The 27,736-nt window shown below is 45.2% G+C and overlaps 1 protein-coding gene across 1 annotated transcript in view; it reads right to left on the minus strand.

Annotated features, from left to right (window-relative positions):
* Positions 1-15,306: 15,306 nt before the first annotated feature.
* The window catches only part of LOC137533873 (uncharacterized), a 77,777-nt gene continuing 65,347 nt past the window's right edge, over positions 15,307-27,736 (minus strand). Inside the window, exons 8-10 of the mRNA XM_068255127.1 lie at positions 25,452-25,526; positions 21,916-23,550; positions 15,307-15,699 (exon numbers count right to left, since the gene is read on the minus strand). Of these exons, the coding sequence (XP_068111228.1) occupies positions 15,552-15,699; positions 21,916-23,550; positions 25,452-25,526 (1,858 nt within the window). The 3' untranslated portion in view covers positions 15,307-15,551. The remainder of the gene's footprint in view (positions 15,700-21,915; positions 23,551-25,451; positions 25,527-27,736) is intronic.

The raw sequence follows: 27,736 nt of genomic DNA on the forward strand, positions 1-27,736 counted from the left end.
GAGCTCATTTTCAGCACAGCTGGGAATGTAGCTGACAAAGGAATGTAAACAAAATATAATACTATCACCTCTTCAGATGCGGCCAGAAGCTGCCCACTGATGCAAGGAGCTTACCACTGAAGAACAAAGTGCTGTGTTTAACTGTCTAAATGCTGTTCTACTACATTTTTTTTGTGGTAGATTTTATGCTGTAAATATTTTTTAGAGCAAAGAAGAAATGCTGAGTTTCCCGCCACCTTAAAGAGACACTGAAGCGAAAAAAAAAATATGATATAGTGAATTGGTTGTGTACTATGAATAATTACTAGAAGATTAGCAGCAAAGAAAATATTCTCATACTTTTATTTTCAGGTATATAGTGTTTTTTCTAACATTGCATCATTCTCTAATATGTGCAGATTACACAACACTCAGCATTCAAAATGAGTCTTTCAGAGCAGTCTGTGATCTAATGACCTCTCCTCTAGCAGAGAAAAAGTAAATAGTCCAGGAACAGTTGAGATAATAAAAGTCAGATAACAGCCCTCTCCACCACTTAGACTAAAGGGGCCCATACACTCAGCCGATTTTCTGGCCGACCGATCGATCCTGATCGATCGATTGATCGTTTGCGAATCGGTTGGCCAATCGACCGATCGATGGACGATTTCGATGGATTTCCATCGAACTGGCAGGGTGGAAAATTTAGGTCGATCTGATGAGATTGCTTATCAGTTTGCATTGGCCTTAATGGAAATCTGATGGCAAAAAAATGCCATCAGATCGAATTTCAATAGATTTCAAACTGAAATCTATTGGAATTCTATCCTGGTAAAAAATGTTCTAAAAACGCATCAGATAGATCATCAGATGCATTTCTTATCTATCTGCTGCCAATCTGACGAGTGTATGGGCACCTTTAGTCGGAGAGTTAATGGCTTGTTTGCATAGAGATAACAACTGGAGTTTCTTAACTCTTCCTGTACTGGAAACAATTAGACTGATGTATCTGATCTTAATGTTTTATTTCTTAGCTGTGCTACACATACAAATCATAATATCATCATTTTTTTTTCGCTTCAGTGTCTCTTTAAGTACTTCATAATCATAATAGAAGTCTATGACCCAGAGATTCACTTCAATGTCCTTTAACCCCCTTGGCGGTATGAAAAATACCGCCAGGGGGCAGCGCAGCAGTTTTTTTTTAAATCATGTAGCGAGCCCAGGGCTACATGATAGCCGCTGCTCAGCGGCATCCCCCCAGCCCCGCCGATCGCCTCCGGCGATAGGCGATCAGGAAATCCCGTTCAAAGAACGGGATTTCCTGGAGGGCTTCCCCCGTCGCCATGGCGACGGGGCGGGATGACGTCAGCGACGTCATTGGGAGACCCGATCCACCCCTTGGCGCTGCCTGGCACTGATTGGCCAGGCAGCGCAGGGGTCTGGGGGGGGGGCGCGCCGCACCGGATAGCGGCGATCGGGCGCGCGGCGGCAGCAAAAAAAATTTATTTAAATCGGCCCAGCAGGGCCTGAACGGCACCCTCCGGCGGCTTACCCCGTGTCACACACGGGGTTACCGCTAAGGAGGTTAAAGCATCACTAGAGGAGAATGTGATGTTATTCCATAGGCATACATCAATCAGCCTCAACACTATAAACTACAGAATGGTGGAGTAAAGGTGCATTACACACGTCTGGTTTTTGCCCGATTGTTGTTTAAACCGGATGTTTACACAACTTGTCATTCAAACAAAAAGTCATTCAGACTCCTTGTACACACAGATGACAAAACGTTTGAAATGCTAATTACAGCTAATTTACATGCAGTTTGACTGGTCAATGGACTTAAAGGGGAACTGAAGAGAGAGGTATATGGAGGCTGCCATGTTTATTTCCTTTTAAGCAATACCAGTTGCCCGACATCCCTGCTGATCCTCTGCCTCTAATACTATTAGCCATAGCCCCTGAACAAGCATGCAGCAGATCAGGTGTTTCAGACTTTAAAGTCAGATCTGACAAGACTAGTTGCATCCTTGTTTCTGGTGTTATTCAGATACTACTGCAGAGAAATAGACCAGCAGGGCTGCCAGGCAACTGGTATGGATTAAAAGGAAATAAATATGGCAGCCTCCGTATACCTCTTACTTCAGTTCCCCTTTAAAGAAAATCTGTAACGAAAAAACCTCCCCTGGGGGGTACTCACCTTGGGTGGGGGAAGCCTCCGGATCCTATTGAGGCTTCCCCCGTCCTCCTCGTTCCCACGGCGGCGGAGAAAATCCTCCCGGAGCGGCGGCGATGTAAATATTTACCTCCATGGCTCCAGCGCAGTATCCGCACTCTGCACGGAGATAGGCGAAAATAGCGGATGTCCGTTGGGCCGCTCTACTGCGCAGGCACAAGTCTCCTACGCCTGCGCAGTAGAGCGGACCCAACGGAGATCGGCCATTTTCGCCTATCTCTGTGGGAAGAGCCACAACAGCGCCCCCGCTGGAGCCAGAAAAGGTAAATATTGCACAGCGCGACAAATTGTCGCCTGTGCGTTCCGGGGGCTGCAGCGACACCCCCGTGGGACACAGGACGACGGGGGAAGCCTCAATAGCGTCCAGAGGCTTCCCCCTGAGGTGAGTACCGACCAAGGGAACTTTTTTTTTAGTACAGGTTTTCTTTAATTGAACAATGGACTAGATCAAATGACTGATCAAACAACTTGTTTTAAAGTCTATTTAGTGTCAAACTAATAAACTTTCAAACAACAAGTCATTTGTACACATGTACAGACCTGTCGTTTGAACAAGTTAGTCCATGGATCCCGCCAAGTGGATCAGTATAAACAGCTGCTATCAGTCTAACGATCATTCTTAGGGCTTATTTCCACTACACGCAGATTGGATGCAGAATGGATGCATAAAAACTGACTCCAATGAATGCCTACGGGCGGGCCTGTTTCCACTAAACACAATTTTTCTGATGCAGATTTTCCATAGGCATTCAATGGAGTCAGGTTTTCTGCATCCAATCTGCGTGTAGTGGAAATAGGCCCTTACACATGCCAAACTGTTGTTCAAACGACCGGTTTGAAAGACAAGTTGATGAGAAATATCAGAAGTGTGTACGTACCTTAACATTGGTTTGCTTGTTACAATGGTACCTGTCAATTATATATATTGTATATTAGGCTACAAGTGAATGGTCAGTCAGTTATTCGAGATGTGTTGGAAACAAGAAAAAATGGGAAGTGTAAGAATCCAAGTGACTTTGACCAAGGCCAGATTGTGATAGATTGGGTCAGCTCAAACTTCAGCAGGCCTTGTACAATGTTCCCAGTATACAGAGATTAGTACCTACCAAAAGTGGTCCATGGAAAGACTGATGGTGAACCATAAACTTGATGTATGTGGTGGAGCAAAGGTTAGCTCATCTGGTATGATCTCGCAGAAGAGCTATTGAAGCACAAATTTCTGAAAAATGTAATGTTGGCCATGAGAAAAAGGTTTCAGGATAGACAAAATATCACAACTTCCTGCGTATGGGGCTGCAGAGATGCTGACCAGAGTGCACATGCTTACCTCTTTCAACTGCCAAAACCTCAACAACGGACATGTGGATGTTACTACTGGACAATGGACCAATGGAAGGAAGTGGGATCAGTCACACTTTCTTCTAGATCATGTGTTACCTTGACATTTGCTACTAACCTAATGATTGTTGTTGACCACCTACACTCCTTCATAGCAAACGAACCTGTTTACGTCTGTTTTAATGCTTACACACCATGAAATTTCCCATCAAATCGACAGGTCGAATCGATAATTGCTGACAGGTCTAATCAGGTTTCCAATTGATTTTCTGATCACTTCTGTACAAAATCACCTGGAAACCTGATGTGACCTGTCAGAAATGTTAATTTGATTTGACGATCTGACGTGAAATTGCATGGTGCCTATCGGGCATTAAGCCTCTAACACACGCCTGATTTAAAGGGAAGGTCCAAGCAAAAAAAAAGAATGAGTTTCACTTACCTGGGGCTTCTACCAGCCCCATGCAGCCATCCTGTGCCCTCGTAGTCACTCACTGCTGCTCCAGTCCCCCGCTGGCAGCTTTCTGACCTCGGAGGTCGGCATTGCGTACATTTTTACACATTCCCGCTAGTGCAGGAACATTAACACATACATTTTTACGCGTTAGTGGTGCAACGCGTTAATTTTTGTTCCTGCACTAGCTGGAATGCGTAAAAACGTATGCAATGTGGCCCTGACCTCCGAGGTCAGAAAGCTGCCAGCGGGGGACTGGAGAAGCAGTGAGTGACTACGAGGGCACAGGATGGCTGCATGGGGCTGGTAGAAGCCCCAGGTAAGTGAAACTCATTCTTTTTTTTTTGCTTGGACCTTCCCTTTAAGTCTGCTGAGGCAGCTGATAATAACCACCACAGCTGACAATCAGGTGGCGTAAGTACGGCCCCTGACACAACCTGGAAGCGATCCGCCGGACGGATCTGTACAACCCCAGCAACGCCGATCCCATTGTTCGCGCCGCTCCCCCACCTGCAGTGTGATGTCACACATGCGCTGCTCATTGTGCCCCCGCATATCAACACAGCACGTCAGGAGCACACAGCTGACACACCCATGTGCAGCCCGGTCCAGTGGCGTCGCAGCTCCTGATCTCCAACAGGCAACATCAGTTGGGTATGTGTAAGGGCCCTTAGCACACTGCTAATGCACCAAACAGTATTTATCTCATAGGAGGAATGAGATTATATATATATATATATATATATATATATATATATATATATATATATATATATATATATATATATATATATATATATATATATATATATATATATATATAGGTACTCCACACTCCACAGGTGGCGGACTCCAAACCTGGAGGCCAGATCCATGCCAGTGTTTAGGATGGACTGAGAAAGAGAGGACTGTGTTCTACCTGATGGACCCCGCCTTTCCTGATTCAGACCCATTTGAGCTGTGTCAAAAATGTGAAGACCTCGGCCCTCGAAGGACCTGTTTGACATCTCTGGTCTAGTCTGACATGAATCCTCCTGAACTGAATCCATCCACAATCAGTAACTAAAGGCTTGTACACATCCAACAAATCCACCCAATTGTCATATGTTCTGTGTTGGATGACACTCAGGCATGTGTATGTGTGGCAAGCGACTAGACAACCAACTGATAACAGGTGGTTTGCCACGTGTGTACAAGCAGTTTGAATGACTTGTACAGGTTTTGAATGTGGTCATATCATGGAGCCTCTTGAACAAAAGAGAATATGACTCTGGAACTCTCCAGATCAGCCTTTCTCAAACTTTTTAACCTGGAAGAACCTTGCAAATAATTTTGGGATCTCAAGCAACCCCTGCAAATATTTTTTTTTGGATCTCGAGCAACCCCTGCATTTATTTTGCAGGAGGTATGGACTTTAAAAGTAGGTGCGGCTGTTTATTTCACTACCACCTATTATAGTGTCCCTCCTTATACTGTCTCCTTATTCTGGTGCTTTTTTATTAATGTGCTCATCATTATTTTGACCCCCAATTTAGAGTTATTAAAGACAGGAGATAACCTTAGTGAATTGAGGCCATTGTGTATTAAAAACACATAAGAGCCTATACTTGAGGTTCATGTATTTTTCAAATAGAGTCCTAATTTCGGACATGAAACCCCAGATTTCCCGGAGCATCTGTACGTGAGATCATGGCGGATTCTCTTTTTTGAAGAGTCTATCATCTCTTGAGCCACCCCTGCTGTCACTTTCACTTTTCTCCAACCCCGCAAAGGAGAAGCAACCAGCATTTGCCACGTGGTCCTTCCTTACATGTTCGAACTGGTGGCACCCACACCGCTTTTGATTGATCTCTTGTGTTGGAGATTGGTCAGATTTTTCAAATATTACAATGTGCCACACACATACAATTTTTCCCCAATTATAAAAGTAAATTGCCCATATGCAATTCACTTTTTCACCTGAGTTTTCTCCTAGGTGATAATTTTAAACTTGTCAATAAAATCCATTTTAAGTCACCAGCAAGCAAGAAAATATTCAAAATAATTGTAATATTACTTTCTCACCTACTTTTGGTACTTTTTTAGTTGAAAAGTGCTGGAAAGTTTTTTGAAATTGAAGATGAAAAATTATTTCCTAGGAGAAAACTCTGGTAAAAAAGTGAATTGCCTATGGCCCCATATTAGAAAACAACAGAAAAATTGCTTGGGTCTTTAAACCAAGATTTTGACAATATACATCACAATATTACCATAATATAATTGACCAGAAAAATCAGCTACTTCCAATCGACTTATTGAAAAAAAAAAAAAAAAGTGAACTTTATCCTAATCAGTAGCCGATACCCCCTTTTACATGAGAAATCTATTCCTTTTCACAAACAGACCATCAGGGGGCGCTGTATGACTGATATTGTGGTGAAACCCCTCCCACAAGTAACCCCTCCCACAAGAAAAGTTCAAACTTTTGTGGGAAATAGCTGTTTACAGCTGTTTCCAACTGCCAAAAAACCATGTAGCAGCTACATCATCTGCCAACAGTGAAATGTTCACTGGAGTTCCTCTTTAAAGAGACACTGAAGCAAAAAAAATAAAAAAAAAATAAAAAAAAAATATGGTATAATGAATTGGTTGTGTAGTACGGATAATCACTAGTACATTAGTAGTAAAAAAAATATTCTCATATTTTTATTTTCAGTTATACAGTGTTTTTTTTTATAGCATTGCATCATTCTCTAATATTTGCAGTTTACACACTACTCAGCATTCTAAATTATTTTACTGAGCAGGCCAGTGAACTGTTGACCTGTCCTCTGGCAAGAAAAAGAAAATACAGTGCCAGACACTTGAGATAACAAGCTTCAGAAGTCAGAGCTCTCTGTGACTTGGAAAGTCGTGGACCTCAATGGCTCTTTTGCATAGATAACAACTGGAGTTTTCTAACTCTTCCTGTACTGGAAACAATATTAGACTTATGTCGCTGCTCCTAATGTTTTATTTCTTAGCTGTACTACACATACACATCATATCATTTTTGTTTTTTTTTGCTTCAGTGTCTCTTTAAACAATTGTGTTTTGCACGCAAGAATTACAAATGAAAGAGAAATCTTATGGCAATCATACTGACTTAGCAGATGTTTATGAATGTTCTTCATGTCTAGGAAAAAGTAACAGAATAAACATTTTTGAAGGTGAAACTCTCCTTTAATGACATTTTTGCAAGAGAACGCATCTCTACTTTATCTTCAGTAATTAAAACAGGTTTCAAACATAAAAGTAGTATAAAACAAAGCACGACACATAAAAGATAGCTCGTGGCTGTACAACATCAAAGTGCAAAATCCTCACATTCTTCTGAAAATGATCTAAAGTATCTGGCCTATGACACCGCAGCGCATGCTCTCCAACAGAACCCGTCACAATATCTGATCACACTGCCATTATCATCAAACTGGAGGCATATTTACTGAACACTTTTCAGCTATTTGATGAAATTCAACATTTGATTGGTCCATAGAAGTAGCATAATATTTGCATCAATTCAGAATTATTTGTATTTCATTGACCATCCTTATGACACAGCGCTGTCTGTTTCTCTATATCACGTGATGCACAGTATCCAATCATATGGCAAGAAAATGTTAAAGATTCTACTCTTCTGTCAGAAAACCACAGGGCAGGCAGTGAAGACTGGAGAATAGGGAGGTAGAGCTCACAATTTCATTATTATTCTATTCCCGTTCAGGTGCAATCTGGAATTGATCTGGCATATGTAGGTTTGTTTCTCTTTTAAAACTTCTGTCCAGTCTAACATCTCCCTGTAGTCATATAAATGGGGAGTGGCATGTTGGACGCACCCCTTCCTGCATTCTAACTAGAATGTGTATAAGAGGCAGCTCATCCACACTTTCCCTCCAAGAAGGTAGCAGGACTGTGCAGTAAGAAACAGGGCTGTGGAGTCGGAGCAATTTTGGGCACCCGGAGTCAGAGTCAGTGATTTTATAAACTGAGGAGTCCGATTATTTTATAAACTGAGGAGTCGGGAGTCGGATGATTTTTGTACAAAATCCAAACCCTGGTAAGTATAGACTACGGAGTCGGAGTCGGAGACATTTTGGGTACCGGGAGTCGGAGTTGGAGTCAGAGTCGTGGTTTCATAAACTGAGGAGTCGGAAGATTTTTGTACCGACTCCACAGCCCTGATAAGAATCCCATGAAACAGCAATGGTCACATGTTTTCTGCATCTTTCTTTAAATAATAGAATTCAGGGATATTTTTATACACCTAAAGTGAACCTTAAGTGAAAAGAAACTGATGAGAAAAAACAAACAAAAACAAATTGCATCTATCCTCCTACTCATAAAAATATATTTTTAGATATCACACAGTTTATGCTAAGTTTAAAACATAGAAAAGTAAATGTATTGTTTTGTCTCAGCTCAATCACAGTCTGTCCCTACAGAGTTAAAATGTGTGACCTTTTTATCTATTCACTGCTCTCAGAAGTCCAGTTCTCTGCCAAGAAAGGGTTTAATGGCTGTATTTCCTTATCAGTGAGGGATGCTATAGTCCAACTGGGTCCCAACTGGAGAGAAACTGCCAGTTGCATAGCTGAATTTTAACTCTTTCAGGCAGAAAAAGAAGAAAAGGAACACAGAATAGGTATCTGTATGCTTGTCACTGTAAATACACACCTATCTCATCATGTCACTTAAGGTTCCCTTTAAACTTCACATACATGATGAAAAGTTGGACTGTACAGGAGCTTTAATCATTGTGGGTGGGGATTAGCAGAAGCAGTTCCTCGTGCCTCTACTTTATCATTATTGGCAGTAAGGTTACATCTGCTAATGTGACAGGTTCACTTCAAGCCGAGTAACATTTAGCTAAATAAAAGGTTGATCCGTACAACAAACATGACAGCTGCACTTACTGAAAACATTTCCAGACAGGAAAGAAACCTATGAAGAAAAATGCACAATTATCAGATAGGTCAGTGATGGCTAATCCTGGCACTCCAGCTGTGACAAAACTACAAATCCCATCATGCCTCTGCCTCCCCGAGTTATGCTTAGAGCTGTCAGAGTATTGCAATGCCTCATGGGACTTGTAGTTCCACCACAGCTGGAGTGCCAGGGTTAGCCATCACTGAGATAGGTAATGGTGTATACAATTTTAAGAAGGAAAAAACGACCATACATGGACATCTGGCAGGATAAACTTTCTGTAATCATGTATTCTATTGCTACTTGACCAGGCCAAGAGATCCACCTATACAATTAACATGGTAAATATCATTCATTTCATGTTCCTTCCTATATGTAAAGACTTGTAGGAAGGGGGTCACATATTTGCATGCATGTTTGCAGTGCAGGGTCTGCAGCAATACGATGTGAAGCGCTGCCATTTCATTAATAGCAGCATGGAAACCATTGTGATAAAACCGCAGTAGATGTGTAAAAGGTCCCCATTAACCATACAATTTTCCAAACGATCAATCGTCTAATCAAGTGGATCAGCCAAGGCTGGTAGTGGCAATCGACAATGAATGATCAATGCATTAATCTTTCCATCGATCCATTTTTTGGATCCATTCCACTGATTATTATCTATTTGGTTGTATTTTCCTTCCCATTTGTAGGTCTGAACGTTTGTTTCCTACTGTTCACAATTATCGGATTGGCCGGTCTTTTGGGAAATTGTATCATTAATGGGCAACTTAAGGTTCCGTTCACACTACAGCACAAAACATTTTGGGGTCCTTTTTGCCAGATCACAGCCAATGCAAAAATGGATATGTCAATGGCTCCTAAAACACAGGATTCATTCACATCTGTCCTTTACCGTTGGATCGCTCTGGTAGTCGGTACACAAATTCCTATCCTGCAGGATAATCTCCCTATGTGGATAAGTCATCCATAGACTATACTCTATGGAATGCATCCGCTTTAGATGAAGTGAGAAAGACCCCGGAGCAGTACAATGCATCTGACATACTGTCTGTTCCGGCTGGCTGACTCTCACACGCAGGGGCGGTTCTAAGATGAGGCAACTTGATGGGTGTGTCTCAGGCAGCCACCAATAGGGGGTGACACCAAGCGGATGACTCACTGGCCACCCAAAGTCTCCCTCATTCATACTGGCAGCGGCTCCCTCACTCTGCAGCAGTAAGCAGCACCTATAAGAGGACGCTCCCTCACCAGCTCCATGCGTTCCAGAGCTGTCACTCTTCAGCAGCGCCCCCAGTGTCCTCTCCATGGTTAAAGCACTCACTCTGCGTACACTGGGGGCACCTATAGCTGGCTACATATACTGGGGGCACCTATAGCTGGCTACCTATACTGAGAGCACCTATAGCTGGCTACCTATACTGGGGGCACCTATAGCTGGCTACCTATACTGGGGGCACCTATAGCTGGCTACCTATACTGGGGGCACCTATACCTGGCTACCTATACTGGGGTCACCTATACCTGGCTACCTATACTGGGGTCACCTATACCTGGCTACCTATACTGGGGTCACCTATACCTGGCTACCTATACTGGGGGCACCTATAGCTGGCTACCTATACTGGGGTCACCTATACCTGGCTAACCTATACTGGGGCACCTATAGCTGGCTACCTATACTGGGAGCACCTATAGCTGGCTACCTATACTGGGAGCACCTATAGCTGGCTACCTATACTGGGAGCACCTATAGCTGGCTACCTATACTGGGAGCACCTATAGCTGTATAGGTAGCACCTATAGCTGGCTCTCTATACTGGGAGCACCTATAGCTGGCTACCTATACTGGGAGCACCTATAGCTGGCTACCTATACTGGGAGCACCTATAGCTGGCTACCTATACTGAGAGCACCTATAGCTGGCTACCTATACTGAGAGCACCTATAGCTGGCTACCTATACTGGGAGCACCTATAGCTGGCTACCTATACTGGGAGCACCTATAGCTGTATAGGTAGCACCTATAGCTGGCTACCTATACTGGGAGCACCTATAGCTCACTACCTATACTGGGGGCACCTATAGCTGGCTACCTATACTGGGAGCACCTATAGCTGGCTACCTATACTGGGGGCACCTATAGCTGGCTACCTATACTGGGAGCATTTATAGCTGGCTACCTATACTGGGAGCACCTATAGCTGGCTACCTATACTGGGAGCACCTATAGCTGGCTACCTACACTGGGGCACCTATAGCTGGCTACCTATACTGGGAGCACCTATAGCTGGCTACCTACACTGGGGGCACCTATAGCTGGCTACCTATACTGGGAGCACCTATACCTGGCTACCTATACTGAGGGCACCTATACCTGGCTATAACATGCTGTGCAATTTTTTGGGGTGCTTTATGATCATTCCAAATTCGGGAAGGAGGCGTACAGCCTCTTAAGTTTGCTTTAGGCAGTAACAGGTCTAGAACTGGCCGTGCTCAAACGCTGTAGTGTGAACCAAGCCTAGCATGGTCCATGCAAAACCTTGAAACCATTGTACATGTCTGTAGCTATTCAGAGCCCCTGTTACATTACAGTGCGCAGGACACAGAGGGAACCGGCCCTTAGTGCGTACTTTTCAAATGTATTTGGTACAGTCACCAAAAAGAGGCTTAGGAGAATTTAAAAACTGTGAAAACCGTTAAAACACAACAGCAATAAACGTGCATTATAAGTGAAATGTATGTACAGATATAGTGAGTGATGAACTGGAATGGCCTATTTTTTTTTTTGTAGCCTGTAGGCTTTGTAATTCATTTTTTAAATCTCTGATGAGTAAAGGAAGTCTGTGTCCTGCTTTTGCCTTTCTCAACACAAGTTTCTCAACGCAAGTTAGGATGACTGTTGGTTCCTCTGAAATTGTTCTCCTGCTTCCAACCGTCATTTTTGCAACGCTGGTTTGCAAATGAAACAGGCGGCTACCACAAGCACGAACCATAAATCCTCTCCACACATTGGCACCGACTTACAAGTTCATGTCTCTTAGTAGAAGAGATTTACTAGGCTAATTGAATTCCACTATAGATGTGGAAACTGCATGTGATTTCCTGTTTAAAGGACAACTGTAGTTAGAGGTATATGGAGGCTGCCATATTGATTTCCTTTTAAGTAATACCAGTTGCCTGGCAGCCCTGCTGTTCTATTTGGCTGCAGAAGTGTCTGGATAACACCAGAAACAAAGTATGCAGCAGATCTGACAAGAATGTCAGAAACCACTGACTGCATGCTTGTTCAGGGTCTGTGGCTAAAAGTATTCGAGGCAGAGGATCAACAGGATAGCCTGGCAACTGGTATTGTTTAAAAGGAAATAAATATGGCAGCCTCCATTTCCCACTCACTGCAGTTGTCCTTTAGGGCTCTTTCACACCAGAGCCCTTTGCTGCGTTGTAATGCAAAGGCAGTTCTTTGCGTTAACCAAGGTAAAATTAAAGTCCATAGACTTTCATTTTACCTTTCACACCCGACGCTGCGGTTCGACGCACCCGGGAGCGTCGATCCGCCGGGAGCCGGCGTGTTCCGTCGGGTTTAATAGCTACCGCCGCTGATTGCGTCGCACCGCAGATTCCCGACGACACGTGTTGATAGATGTGAAAGAGGCCTTAACACTGGTCACCAGGATGTTAAAGAGAACCCGAGGCGGGGTTCTGAGAATAAAATCCACATACAGAGGCTGGGTCTGTCTATAGAGCCCAGCCTCTGTTGCTATCTGTCGCCCCTAAGCCCCCCCCCCCCCCCCCCCGCGCTCTGCAATACCCCTATAAAGCCCAGCCGTGCTGTGTTTACCTCCTGTCAGTCTCAGCTGCTCCCCCGCCTCCTTCATAGCTCCGGTCCCAGTCTGCGCCCCTTCCGTCCAATCAACGGGGAGGGAAGGGAAGCAGGCGGGGACCGGAGCGCTGCAGGAGGCGGGGGAGCGGCGAGACTGACAGGAGAGAGGTAAACACAGCCAGCTCTGACAAACTGCGTGTCAGCAGCGTGGCTGTGATTTATGGGGGGATTGCTGAGCGCAGGGGGGGCTTAGGGGAGATCTAGATAGCAACAGAGGCTGGGCTCTATAGACAGACCCAGCCTCTGCATGTGGATTTTATTCTCAGAACCCCGCCTCAGGTTCTCTTTAAGTGAGGTGGCAGTTTCTAGCACAGTTGGTGGAATGTGAGCGCCGTAACATCTCAATTCCAGACCTGATTATCTGGCTATGTTAAGCATAATTATACTGTCACCGCTGCCTTTGTTCTCTATATTTCATTAGACACATTTTTGGTCGTTATTGCTACTTTCATATATTGACACATACTTTGTAAAATACAAGTTCATCTAATAAAAAAGGAATTACAGCCTTATTCTGGATGTGAGCTCATGACTGCAACCGTACTGCCACCAATTCGCTAACCTTCCAAAAACGATCAGGCGATCAGCTCCCAAGAGATCACAGAATTGTGTTCACACTTTTCATTGTGGCAAATACCATACACAGCAATGGAGGAGCGGACAACAGCATTATTGCTTAACGCTAACTGAGCACTGCCAAGTGGCAGCAATGAGAGTCTATGGACTGGCTACCGCTACTTTTTCTAATAAGGAGCAATACTAGCATTTGCCAATACATTACTTCCTTCAAGGTAATGAAGCTGCAGATTGCCAAGTTAGATGGTCAGGCCAATCTAACACTGATCTCCATTGAGCAAAATATTATTGCCCTTATAAGTGTACCCCTAGTGAAAAAAGTGCCCCAAATGGGTCCTTACCTCGGTAGAGGGAAGCCTCTGTATAATGCAGAGGCTTCCCAAGTCCCCCTCCCAGCGCTGACCCCCTGAAGCCTGACCACAAGGGCTCGTCAATGGAGCTCGGATTGGTGTGGAGAGAGTTCACACTTGTGCATTAGCACAGAGCTGAATAGTCTTGGCTTTTTACGCCGAACCTAAGCGAGCTACTGGTGCAGGCGCAAACGGCCGCACTCACTTTCATAATGGGTCCCAGCGCTGGAACTGCGCTGTTCATGAGGGAGACGGGAGAGGCCTTCTCTACTGAGCCAAGTATCTGATTTTTTGCCAAAATCTTATAGGCATGCTTTAATAAACATGGCATTGTTAGGCTGCACATGGGCAGCTGACAGGCGGTGAATCCACCGTCTGTCAGCTGCTCTCCTGCACTGGCCAGGTGCTGGTCAGTGCTCGGTACCGGTGCTAGACAGGGGGCCCCACATGGGACAACTGAGCGCGGTCGCAACCGTGCTCAGAGTCAACATGTTCCGTTTCTCTGCCGCCCTGTAACACCACTACTTCTCAGGGCTTGACACACGTGGTGTTATCACCACTGCAATTCGGCTGCATTTAAATTGCACCAGAATTGCACTAGCGGGCGGCAGAAGGGAGGCTGAACTGCTCGGCAAGCATGCAGTTTGGTCATGCATCTGAAAGAGGCCTTAACCACTTGCCGACCGCACGCTTATACCGTGCGTCGGCAAAGTGGCAGCTGCAGGCTGATTAATCAGGAAGCAGCCGCTCGCGCGAGCGGCTGCTTCCTGTCAAATCACGGCGGGGGGCTCCGTGAATAGCCTGCGGGCCGCCGATGGCGGCTCGCAGGCTAAATGTAAACACAAGCGGAAATAATCCGCTTTGTTTACATTTGTACGGCGCTGCTGCGCAGCAGCGCCGTAAGGCAGATCGGCGATCCCCGGCCAATCAGCGGCCGGGGATCGCCGCCATGTGACAGGGGACGTCCTGTCACTGGCTGCACAGGACGGATAGCGTCCTGTGCAGCCCGGATCACCGGGGAAGGGACAGGTAGGAGAGGGAGGGGGGAATTTCGCCACGGAGGGGGGCTTTGAGGTGCCCCCCCCGCCAGCCACACGCAGGCAGAAGAGATCAGACCCCCCCTGCACATCATCCCCATAGGGGGAAAAAGGGGGGGCAATCTGATCTCTCTGCCTGCACCCTGATCTGTGCTGGGGGCTGTAGAGCCCACCCAGCACAGATCACTAATAACCACGCTGGTCCTTAAGGGGGGGGTAAAGGGTGGGTCATCAAGTGGTTAAAGGGAACCAGAGAGAGACAAAAGAAGTCTCAGGTTCCATACTTACCTGGGGCAAGGGACCGAGTGGCCTTAAGAAATCCCAAGGTAAGTATGGTACCTGAGTTTTTGTCTCAGCTACACTTTAAAGTGGAAACCATATTTCAAAAAGCACAGTACATAAAAAAAAAAAACCTCCCCCTCTTCCACTTTCCAAGGTCTTGCAGGCTCACTTATGTAGTAAATCAGGCCCACCGTTCCCTATAAAACCAGTACCAACCATGCTGCCTTATTAAGTGGACCTTTATTTTAGCTATATCACAACATAATCAATAAACAAAAATGACAAGATGTTTAAAGATATGTCTAAAGAAATAATAGCTATAACAGGTTTATATCACCTCATAGTTCCACAAAGTCTACGGCTACAGTTATAAAAAGAATTATTCTTTACACATGTATCAACCTTTAAAAAACAAAACAAAAAACAACTATTAGATTCCTGTCTTGGTGGCTTGTGGGTTTCCTCTTCATGCATACCAGCCGTGTGCAGCCGGACCTTGAGGACCTGCCATCGCTGCTGGGGGTTGCGGTGGCTTCCTTTGAGCATATGGAGCGAACCGATTGGCTCCTCTGGGAGCTTCTTCAGAAGGATTCATTTTTCTCCCTTCAAAAGATCTGGAAGAGATAAGAAGGGTAAGTGATTACTGAAGCAACAGGCAAGGCAGTCAGCTAAAGATGATCCATTAAGACTGGAGATAAGCCAAATTTCAACAGATGGGTAAAACTTGGCCTACTACCTTAAAGGGATACTTAAAGGGGAACTTCAGCCTAAACAAACATACTGTCATTAAGTTACATTAGTTATGTTAATTAGAATAGATAGGTAATATAATCTCTTACCCACCCTGTTTTAAAAGAACAGGCAAATGTTTGTGATTCACGGGGGCAGCCATCTTTTTGGTTGAAAGGAGGTGACAGGGAGCAGGAGACAAAGTTCCAACTGCCCTGTGTCCTAATCACCCCTCCCAGCTGCATGTGCTAGGCTTCAATTTCAAATTCAAAATGTAAAAAAAAATAAAAAATGTTGCACCAAAACAGCAGAACGAGAACAACAACATCAGAAATCCCATCAAGCTTTGCACAGCATCAGGGGAAAAATGCCCAGGCAGTTTTCTTCTGTGCAGCTAAAAATGGGGCTTGTATAAGAGAAAAAGTTCTGATACTGTAAAACTGTTAAAGAAACACCAAGCCTTTTCAGTGCTGCTGAGTAGATTTTTAGTCTGGAGGTTCACTTTAACACCGGCTGGTACATTCAGCATGATGTGATCTTAAGGGGAGCCAAGCACCTGATACACAAAAATATTTAAAATGAACCCCCCGAGGGAGGTTTATAAATTATGTCTAATATGTGCGGGAGGGGGAGGCACACTATATCCCTCCGGCATGCACCAGCGGCCAAGCACACTACATCTCCCAGCATGAACCAGCGGGAGGGCACACTACATCTCCTGACATGCACCATGCATTTCAGCTGAATACTAGGGACAGAGAGGGAAAGGGGCATTTCTGGGATAGTTGAGAAGAGGGGGGTGAAGGGCAGAAAGGAAGGAGCAAGAAGCAATAGCTATACGTGTTATGGAGAAAAGCCAAAGGCTAAACTTATTATTGGGGAGCGCTATTCTTGCTATTGAGGAAACGGGGTAAAGGGGAGAAAGGAGGCAATAGCTGTACTTGTTTTGGAGAGAAGGTAAAAGCTAAACTTGTTATTGGAGAGGGGACGCTACCCTTGTTATGACGGGAGGCATGCATTTGAGCTGAATAGAAGTGCAGGGGGCATTTTTGGGATAAGTTGAGGAGAAGCTTGCTATACTTGTTATGGGGAGGCATATGCTTGAGCTGAATACTCAGGACATAGAAGAGCAGGGGGCATTTCTGGGATAAGATGAGGAGAAGCTTGCTATACTTGTTATGGAGAGGCATATGCTTGAGCTGAATACTCAGGACATAGAAGTGCAGGGGGCTATACTTGTTATGGGGAGGCATACATTTGAGCTGAATACTCAGGACATGGAAGAGCAGGGGGCATTTCTGGGATAAGGTGAGGAGAAGCTCGCTATACTTGTTATGGGGAGGCATATGCTTGAGCTGAATACTCAGGACATAGAAGAGCAGGGGGCATTTCTGGGATAAGTTGAGGAGAAGCTCGCTATACTTGTTATGGGGAGGCATATGCTTGAGCTGAATACTCAGGACATAGAAGTGCAGGGGGCATCTCTGGGATAAGTTGAGGAGAAGCTCGCTATACTTGTTATGGGGAGGCATATGCTTGAGCTGAATACTCAGGACATAGAAGTGCAGGGGGCATTTCTGGGATAAGGTGAGGAGAAGCTTGCTATACTTGTTATGGGGAGGCATATGCTTGAGCTGAATACTCAGGACATAGAAGTGCAGGGGGCATTTCTGGGATAAGATGAGGATAAGCTTGCTATACTTGTTATGGGGGAGGCATATGCTTGAGCTGAATACTCAGGACATGGAAGTGCAGGGGGCATCTCTGGGATAAGGTGAGGAGAAGCTTGCTATACTTGTTATGGGGAGGCATATGCTTGAGCTGAATACTCAGGACATAGAAGAGCAGGGGACATTTCTGGGATAAGGTGAGGAGAAGCTTGCTATACTTGTTATGGGGAGGCATATGCTTGAGCTGAATACTCAGGACATAGAAGAGCAGGGGGCATCTCTGGGATAAGTTGAGGAGAAGCTTGCTATACTTGTTATGGAGAGGCATATGCTTGAGCTGAATACTCAGGACATAGAAGAGCAGGGGGCATCTCTGGCATAAGTTGAGGAGAAGCTTGCTATACTTGTTATAGGGAGGCATATGCTTGAGCTGAATACTCAGGACATAGAAGTGCAGGGGGCATTTCTGGGATAAGGTGAGGAGAAGCTTGCTATACTTGTTATGGGGAGGCATATGCTTGAGCTGAATACTCAGGACATAGAAGAGCAGGGGGCATTTCTGGGATAAGATGAGGAGGAGCTTGCTATACTTGTTATGGGGAGGCATATGCTTGAGCTGAATACTCAGGACATAGAAGTGCAGGGGGCATCTCTGGGATAAGTTGAGGAGAAGCTTGCTATACTTGTTATGGGGAGGCATATGCTTGAGCTGAATACTCAGGACATAGAAGAGCAGGGGGCATTTCTGGGATAAGATGAGGAGGAGCTTGCTATACTTGTTATGGGGAGGCATATGCTTGAGCTGAATACACAGGACATAGAAGTGCAGGGGGCATTTCTGGGATAAGATGAGGAGAAGCTCGCTATACTTGTATGGGGAGGCATACATTTGAGCTGAATACTCAGGACATAGAAGTGCAGGGGGCATTTCTGGGATAAGTTGAGGAGAAGCTTGCTATACTTGTTATGGGGGAGGCATATGCTTGAGCTGAATATTCAGGACATGGAAGTGCAGGGGGCATTTCTGGGATAAGTTGAGGAGAAGCTTGCTATACTTGTTATGGGGAAGGCATATGCTTGAGCTGAATACTCAGGACATAGAAGTGCAGGGGGCATTTCTGGGATAAGATGAGGAGAAGCTCGCTATACTTGTTATGGGGAGGCATACATTTCATCTGAATACTCAGGACATAGAAGAGCAGGGGGCATTTCTGGGATAAGGTGAGGACAAGCTTGCTATACTTGTAATGGGGAGGCATATGCTTGAGCTGAATACTCAGGACATAGAAGAGCAGGGTAATTTCTGGGATAAGTTGGGGAGAAGCTTTCTGCTACAGGGTCCCTGAGATTTCCAATGCATTTCACATGGCATGCAAGCTAAAACAAACTTTGAATTCCTTTATAAGACTGGCTATTAACCCACTGATTGCTACGGTTTGTTTCACTTTAAGTTCGCTGGCTGCAGCAGGTGACAGTTTTCGTTATGTCTGTATTTCCACTAGGTTCTTTCCCTTTCCTCTTCCTCCTCTTTGCAGGATGAGGGGTTTTTGTAATCGTTCTCCTTTGGGAGTTAAGGTGCTTTGGAATATACAGGGTTATTTTTTTACTTCACAAATGTTGGCTAATAACGTTACCATGACAACTGTGCAAGCACCTGTAAAGTGTTATGTAACAATTGCTGCTCGTTATTACATTTGATTAAAGCCCTGATTCAGGCTCATTTTATTTTAATTCGTATTGTGTGGAATATGTCTGAACTTTCAAAGCACAGAGAACCGTGCACTTTACATAAACCAATTTGGAATTATTTTATTGTTGTTGTTTGTAATGTGGACTTTCTGTGCTGATAGGACATACTGCTGGCTGGCCAGTACAGCGCTCTGTGTTCTGTCCAGACTCCTCCCCTTATATCCAATCATCGCCCACTGCTGGTAGTCAGGGAGGAGAAGGGGAGGGGCATCACTAAGTCTTTCACACAAAGGTGATCACGCCCATACAAAGAAGCAGATGGAGGAGGGGGGCAAGCTTAGGTATTACTGTACTCTGTGCAGTGGAAGAAACTCCAGCCCTGCTTGCAGCTCTATAGCCCAATCTACACGATACGATTCTTTGTACGATTCAATTACAATTCTATTTACAATTCGATTAAATCCGACATGTCCAATCGGGATTTGATTTGATGCAATTCGATTTGCAAATCGAAGTGAATCGAATCCCGATCGGACATGTTGGATTTAATCGAATCGTACAAAGAATCGTATCATGTAGATTGGGCTTAATGCTGGATACACACGGTTCGTTCCCGCACTCGATTCCCGTTGATGCGCCACTCGATTCCCGTCGATTCGTTTATTTCCGACATGTCTGATTCGCGTTTCGATGGATCGTTAGGTCGATTTGCCATACTTTACATGGCAATCGACCTAAAAATCATTGAAATGCGCTCGGAAATGTTCGGAAGGAATCGAATCGTCGGGAATCGAGCGGCGCATTCGATGCGGGAAAGAACCGTGTGTATTCACCGTAAGGTTTAGGCACAGATCTCTGGATCACATGACAGAATTTTCCAAAAAATGAATTTCGCTGAGACTGCTGCATCAAATATAAAAATTTTTACATTATTATACACCTGCTCCTGACTCATCTGAAAACTGTAGTGAGAGGTATATGGAAGCAGTCATATTGGTTTCCTTTTAAGCAATACTGGTTGCCTGGCAGCCCTGGTAAGCTATCTGCCTGCAGTAGAGTGAATCACACCAGAAACAAGCATGCAGCAAATCTTGTCAGATCTGACAAAAATGTGAGAAACACCTGATCTGCTGCATGCTTGTTTAGGGTTTAGGATTAAACGTATTAGAATCAGTAATTCTGCGCCTGCGCAGTCCGCTCCGGCCCACGTGGCGGTGATCGGCGGCGCCGATCGCGCAGGCGCAGTACAGAGCGACCTCCAGGTCGCTCTGACGTCATCGCCGGGGACCGGGTCGGAGCTGCGGCGAACGGCTGCGGGCAGAGCTGCAGCGAGGGAGGTCCTGGGAACTTGGGGCTGGAGGAAGCCCCCGGTAAGTACCACTCATTTTACTATATTTGCCCTGACTCCTCCTTTAAGTTTAACCACTTTACCCCCCCCAGTGCTAAATTTCTCCGTCCCTCTGCGCACTGCTTCACCCCCAGGGACGGAGAAAGGCGCACTTATTTGTTTACTGGCTGGGAGTGGGCAGGGACCTCGCGCGCACACTCCAGCCAGCCAGCACAGCAGGTGACTAATTGGATGTTAGGAACAAGCGTTCCTAAATCCAATTAGACGCGCCGATTGCGGACACAATGGAGACTGCTTCAAACAGAAGCAGTCTCCATTGATAACAAATGAATGTAAACAAACGTGCAGCACGCGATCGCGCGCCCCCGCGACCCGCGCGCGCACACACACACCCCCGCTCTGCAGTGGAATGATTGGTTATGGGGACCCCAGTCCCCAATAACCAATCATATCACAGTAAAAAATGAATGGAAGCAGCGCTGCAATGTACAAATTGCGCTGGTGCTTCAGGGGTAAAACCCCTCCGTTGTGAAGTGGTTAAATGATCAAAAACCGTATTTCAAAAATCACCCAAATCTAACCCTATTTTATATAATGTAAGACATTTTTAGCTAATCAAACTGAGCACCTGGAATCACATTTTTTTTCTTAATGAACCTCACTAAAAGGGAGTTCGTAATAGTGAGTATTTGGGGTGAGCGTCATTACTTGCCTACGGCGGGTGTTCCTCTGGCCACTTGTCCTTATGGGATCCACCTCATCTCCATGGAGACCGCACTATGCCACATTTTCATTTTCCTGGCGAAGGCGTACGCATGCTTGCTGCAGTGCATGATGGACTATGTAGTCTGGGCATGCGAGTACAGAGATGCACTTGAATCCATTGACTACATCTCCCAGAATGCAGTGTGGTGGGTGCGCAAGCATGCACTTGCAAGGATAATGAATGTGCGATAGCTGCGGTCGGTTCGTGGAGAAGATGGTGGATCCCACAGGAGCAGACCCCTGTGGATGAGTACGCCACCTCAAAATCTTACTGATTTGAAGAGGATCATCAAAGAGGAGTGGGCCAAAATCTCTCCTAAGATGTGTGCAAACCTGGTGGCCAACTACAAGAAACGTCTGACCTCTGTGATTGCCAACAAGCCTTTGGCCACTGCACTAATAGTAATCTATTGATAGGGGATCACACACTTATTTTACTTATTACAATGCACATCAAGCTCTGACTAAGGGGCTCTGGGTTTTTGAGGGCTCTTTTGTTGGTATTCTGTCTATCACAGCTTCAATAAACCTACCATTGCAATTACAGACCGGTCATTTCTTGATCAAGGGCAAACTAGCAAAATCAACAGGGAATGGAAAACTCATAAGTAAATAGACAGTAATTTTACCTTGGGTCATTGTAGTACTCCCCTGCTGCTGCATCCAAAGGTCTTGGTTTATTCCCTTGAAAATCACCTTGAGCCATCCTCTGATTTACTGGTGCACCCATGGCTCGTCCATCTCTTTGAGGCATCCATTCGTTCATTGAACCTTCGCCTGCTCGAGCATTTCTTGGTCGCATTTGATCACCCATGGGACCATCCATGGCTCCAGTATCCCTTGGGTACATGTGATCATTCGTAGGCCCTTCCATAGCATTTGCATCGCTAGGGTACATGTGATCATTCATGGAAGCATCATAGGCCTGTGTATCCCTTGGGTACATCCGATCATTCATAGGGCCACCCATGCTTCTAACATCCCTTGGATACATCCGGTCATTTTTGGGGACATCCATACCTCTCGGATCCCTTGAGTACATCTGATCATTCATAGTGCCATCCATACCACTTGGGTGCATTATTTCATAATTCTCACTGTCCATATCATGACCTTCCATAGGTCGTCCAGCTCTTGGATGCATCCTTTCATTCATCGAGCCTTCCATGAGTCGTGGATCTCTAGCAGCCATAGGACCTTCCATAGATCGCACATCTCTAGGGGGCATCCTTTCATTCAAAGGTCCTTCCATTCTCTCATTTCCTTGGCCTTCCCTGAACGGAGCATTCTTCCTTTGGTTCGGTAGACTTTCCATAGGACGTAAACTCATCAAACTTTTAATTCCTTTGGTATTTTTTGGGTCATTCATTTGATTATCCATGAATTGGGGATCTCTTGGGTGCATCCTTTCATCTCTGGGACCTGCCATGGGACCCATAGGTGCATTCATCATCCTGGGATTTCTTGGTGGGAATCCTTTACCCACAGGACCTTCCGGTCCACGAACATTTCTTGGGTACATCCTTTCTTCTGGACCTTCATCCATGAATCTTGATTCTCTAGGATGCATTCTATTGCTCATAGACTGTTCCGAAGGTCGTGGGTTCATCCTTTGAGCACCTGGACCTCTGAAAGGATAGGCCATTCCTTCCTGCCCATGAGGATCAAATCTGGGGTCATCTTCATCTTCCTGAAAAGCTGCATTACCGGACATTCGTCCGGCAGTTTCATCAAACCCAGGATCATTCATTTTACCACGTGCAAACAGTGGTACAGGACGAGGACCCGGCATATCCATCTCTGGAGGAAATTCACGTGATTGCAAGCCATGTGCTGGGTTTGGCCGACCTCTTGCCCTCATATCAAAATCCATGTTGTCTTCATAACCTCTTTGCATTTCCATTTGTCCATAATCCTCTTCAAGTTCCATGAGTGGCCTAGGATGATTGCCGGGAAAAGGTTTCCTTCTGAAGTCTATATCAGGGTCATACATGTCTTCTGGGTAGTAATCCCCTGGTCGCGGGAACCTCTGAAGCATATGCTCCGGCATATCATCAAGGTAAGCTCTCTCTGGAGGTTCTAGTGGTAAGCGGAGGTCATGATCACCTAGCATATTTGGAGCTCTTCCATCTCTGGGATCAAAATAATCTTCAGAGGGATCACCAGACTTGGCTCTCATTAATGGCAATGGTCTTCGATCCCGAGCATCAAAATCTCCAAATTCATTTGCTTGGTCAAGGAGAGACCGGATCTGGCCACGATCTCTGCAAGAAATTCAATACAACACTTAGTTTATAAATGATAATGCTCTGATTAATAAAGTAGTCTTAACTTTTATATGTTCAGCTTTCAAACAGACGCTCTTGAGCAGATCTGTTGCATATGACGGGTAAGAAAAGTAACTAACACAGAATACAGTGAAAAAGATTAAAAATATCTACTGCTGTTACCCTCAGACCCCTTTCACTCTGGCACGTTGCGTTACCCTGTTTTGCAGCAGGGTAACGCTATGCCAATGAAAGTCTATGGGGCATTTCATACCCGGCACGGTGTGGCGCGATCCACCGGAAGTGCCTGATTTACCTTGAGAGCAACAGCGCGTTGTCGGGCAACATGTGCGGCCACCCAGAAGTCATGCAAGTCTATGGCGACCCAGCTCTCAAAGGTTTTTTTGCGTTGCAGCGCACATGTGCGGAAGCATATTCTTTCAATACACTTCTGCGCGATTCAAATTTTGGACACAGGATGTGAGCAATGGAAAGCCTCACTTCCTGCTTGGCTTGCAGCCAGAAGGGAGATTACCGCACATTGCCGTGGTAATCCCCGAAGGCTATTTTTTTGCGTTGCAGTGTGATGTGTACCATCGCACCGCAACAAACGCATACCGCCGGTTACCAGTCTGAAACCGGCCTCAGAAGGAGAGTGAATTCTTCCAGAGCCATCTCCCCACAGCGTCTGGTCACAACATTAGTAAATGGGTAGCTGTCTTGTCGATCAAGGCAGATCCAACTACTATCCCATAATGCACCTGGAAGGAGCTAAAGGCAGTGGCCAACTTGGAGGTTGCAGCCTGATTGTATCCGACAGGGGCACAGCAGCTTTTGGGAAGAAGACTGGTCCAGAGGGATAACAAGGATGGGACCGGCAGCTTAACATTTTTTACTCACAGGTTATGCTTGAACTCTATGCCTGCAGTTTTTCGTTAAATCGACTGCTTAGCATGGCTTGAAGTAGAATCTTAGGTAAAAGCAATAACACAACTTAATCTATACAGGCCACATTCCATTCTTATACAACTATCTTTTGACTTCTCATGAAAACATGGTACTTGTCCCCAGTGGACTAGTCAGTGATCTACCAACAACACTGCCAGTACAAGCCAGCAGTTTTTCTTTTTTTTTGTTAAAGCATTAAAGATAGCCTGATGTGGGCTCAAAAAAAAAAAAAAAAAAAGCGTAAGCTACCTGATTCGGGGGCTGAGCGGATCAGCAAAAACCGCTGCTCCCATGGGTCACACTGGCCCACTCACTTCCGTGAACTCTGGGTCACGACGCTGGAGTGAGAGACTGCCTCTCATTCACAGTGTGTAGGGAAGCGGGAGAGCAGCAGGGGGCGTGGCCCGGGAGAGAGAGATGCCCAATGGCAGCTCTGGAAACCCTGCAGGAACACCCTTGGCGGGTGATTTAAACAGGGAATCCCTCTCCCCTATGTTTACCCCCGAGATAGCGACAAATATTGACGCTAATCTCGGGGGCTATAGCGTGGCGGTGGGGGGGGGGGGGGGGGGCGGCGGCAGAGAGTGGCGGTGTGGGGGCACAGAGGCATGTCATGAGGCAGAGAACATGCCTCTGTGTCCCATCTGCCACCCCATTTCTCTTTAAAGGATACCCGAAGTGAGAGGTAAATGGAGGCTAACATATTTATTTCCTTTTAAACAATACCGGTTGCCTGGCAGCCCTGCTGATCTATTTGGCTGCAGTAGGGTCTAAATCACACCAGAAACAAGCATGCAGCTAATCCATCAGAAATGCCTTCTCTGCTGCATGCTTGTTCAGGGCCTACGGCTGAAAGTATTAGATGCAGAGGATCAGCAGGGCTGCCAGGCAACCGGTACTGCTGGTGGGAATGGCCATTACATGGATAATAAGGGAATTTGAGAGCTCACTTTGGCAGTTCGTCCGTTCCACCAGCCAGCGCTCTTTTCTCTTCCTCCGTCAGGGGCAGATCTATGCCAACATTGCTAGTAAATAAACAGAAAAAGAAAGCACATAAGTAAATATAACATAATATTGGAATTATTACAAGTTAGTGTTTTAATCTTCCATCTCTGGTTTTACTCTTTCCTTTCTAACACAGGTGGAGTTTTTTGACCTATACATGGCATTTTAGCATGTCAGCCTGCTGTGAAAACATCACTAGGCTTGGACTCAAAATGTATATTCCTTAGGAAGTGGGGTGCCTTAAACTTCTTTTTCAATTTCACTAAATCAGGTGAGGGTTAAAGAAGAACTCCAGTGAAAATAATGTAATAAAAAAAAGTGCTTAATGTTTACAATAATTATGTATAAATAGTTTAGTCAGTGTTTGCTCATTGTAAAATCTTTCCTCTCCCCGATTTACATTCTGACATTTATCACATTTTTACTGCTGGCAGGTGATGTCACTGGAAGGAGAGGTTGTGCTGCTTGCTTTAATGGCCGTTGGAAACAGCTCTTATTTCCCACAATGCAACAAGGCTACCAGTGTGATGTCAGGACTTCAGAGCTGTGAGGTGCTGACATCACATATGGGAGGGGTTTCACCACAAAATCAGCCATACAGAGACCCCTGATGATCCATTTGAGAAAAGGAATAGATTTCTCATGTAAAAGGGGGAATCAGCTACTGATTGGGATGAAGTTCAATTCTTGGTTACAGTTTCTCTTTAAAAGGGACTCCGAGCACCTCTCATGGGTATACCCAGAGACTCCGACCAGTACTGCAAAGTACTTAAAGATGCATTCCTTTCTGTAGCTTGTGCTCTCCTTTCATTTGATGCCTGAATCGCTGTTCTAACCCAAATAGTTTTTGTTCGATTTCAATTTAAAAATTATGGCAAGAGGCTCCTCCAGAGGGGTCATAGCACGACTTTGTTGGAAGTCGTCTGGCTTAAAGGCATGCCCATGAGAGGTGCTCAGAGTCCCTTTCAACTAGGTTGCTCCGTAATGTTTAGGGAATCAAGTTTGACCAATGCTAAAAGGTCAGGAAATAGTGTAAGGACCAGCATTATTTAAGGGTTCGAGGTTGGGGCTGGGGCATCAGGCAGGAAATGGGGTAAGGCTAGATGTTAGATGAAAGTTAGGGCTGTCTGAAACCTGTAATAAGAGGAATAGGCCAAATCCCACTAGAATTCCCTTTAACCTCCTTAGCAGTAACCCCGAGTCTGAGTTAGTTATATACAGGAGCTGCTGCAGATCTTTCTGTGTTATGTATTTTTTCCTGTTTTTAGGGTCTAAAGGCTTGTGATAAAATTGCACCGCTTTTATAACCTGACCGTCACAGGAGTGGAGAAGCACCCACGCACGCAAAAAGACTTCAGAGTGCCTATGCCCAAGGTCCCAGTACCAAGTGGCCAAATAGCAATCAATCCACAAAGCTGTATTTTGCAAAAATACAATGGTTTTCGCTAATATTTTCTCAAAATCTAAAATAGCATTTTTCATGCGAAAATGACTTTGGTGAAAAATCGCAAGCAACTCTGGCTTGAAGCACCTATAATCCCCACATCTCATCTCAATCCGCCTGTATGTTCGCTGCAGGTGTGTGACTGCTGAAGCCAAAATATCAGCATGACAACCAGGCTATAGAGGTTTGTTAACCTCCCTGGCGGTAGGATTATGTCCAGATTTAGGTTATCGATCCACAAGGCTGGCACCATCAAGTGTGTAAAACAATGCTCTTTTATTAAAGGTACAGGCTAACCAGCAAGCTCATGGTGAACCAGAACTTGTTTTGCTTTTATTAGAACGTCACTAAAATGACATTAAAGGGACTCCGAGCAGTGCAGAAACTATGGAAAGATGCATATCATTTTAAAGCTCTCTTTCTCCTCTTTCCAATGATATATAAACCACCGCCCTATTGCCGAAATTGCCACGGCCGCAACTTTGATCGCAAAAATAGAGAAAACTAAAAGGCATAGGGTGACGATTTAGGTGCCACCAGAAAGAGGAGAAAGAGAGCTTCAAAATGATATCCATCTTTCCATAGTTACATTGCATTACACAGGGCGACTTTTTCTGCTGAATGGAGCTGCTGACTTTGAGAAAAAGTCGCCCTGTGTAATACAATGTAACTATGGAATGATGGATATCATTTTAAAGCTCTCTCTCTCCTCTTTCTGGCGACACCTAAATCGTCACCCTACTCCTTTTAGTTTTTTTCTATTTTCGCGAAGTCGCGGCCGCGGCA

Source organism: Hyperolius riggenbachi, chromosome 10, assembly GCF_040937935.1.
Source record: "Hyperolius riggenbachi isolate aHypRig1 chromosome 10, aHypRig1.pri, whole genome shotgun sequence".
Taxonomy (NCBI): Eukaryota; Metazoa; Chordata; class Amphibia; order Anura; family Hyperoliidae; genus Hyperolius; species Hyperolius riggenbachi.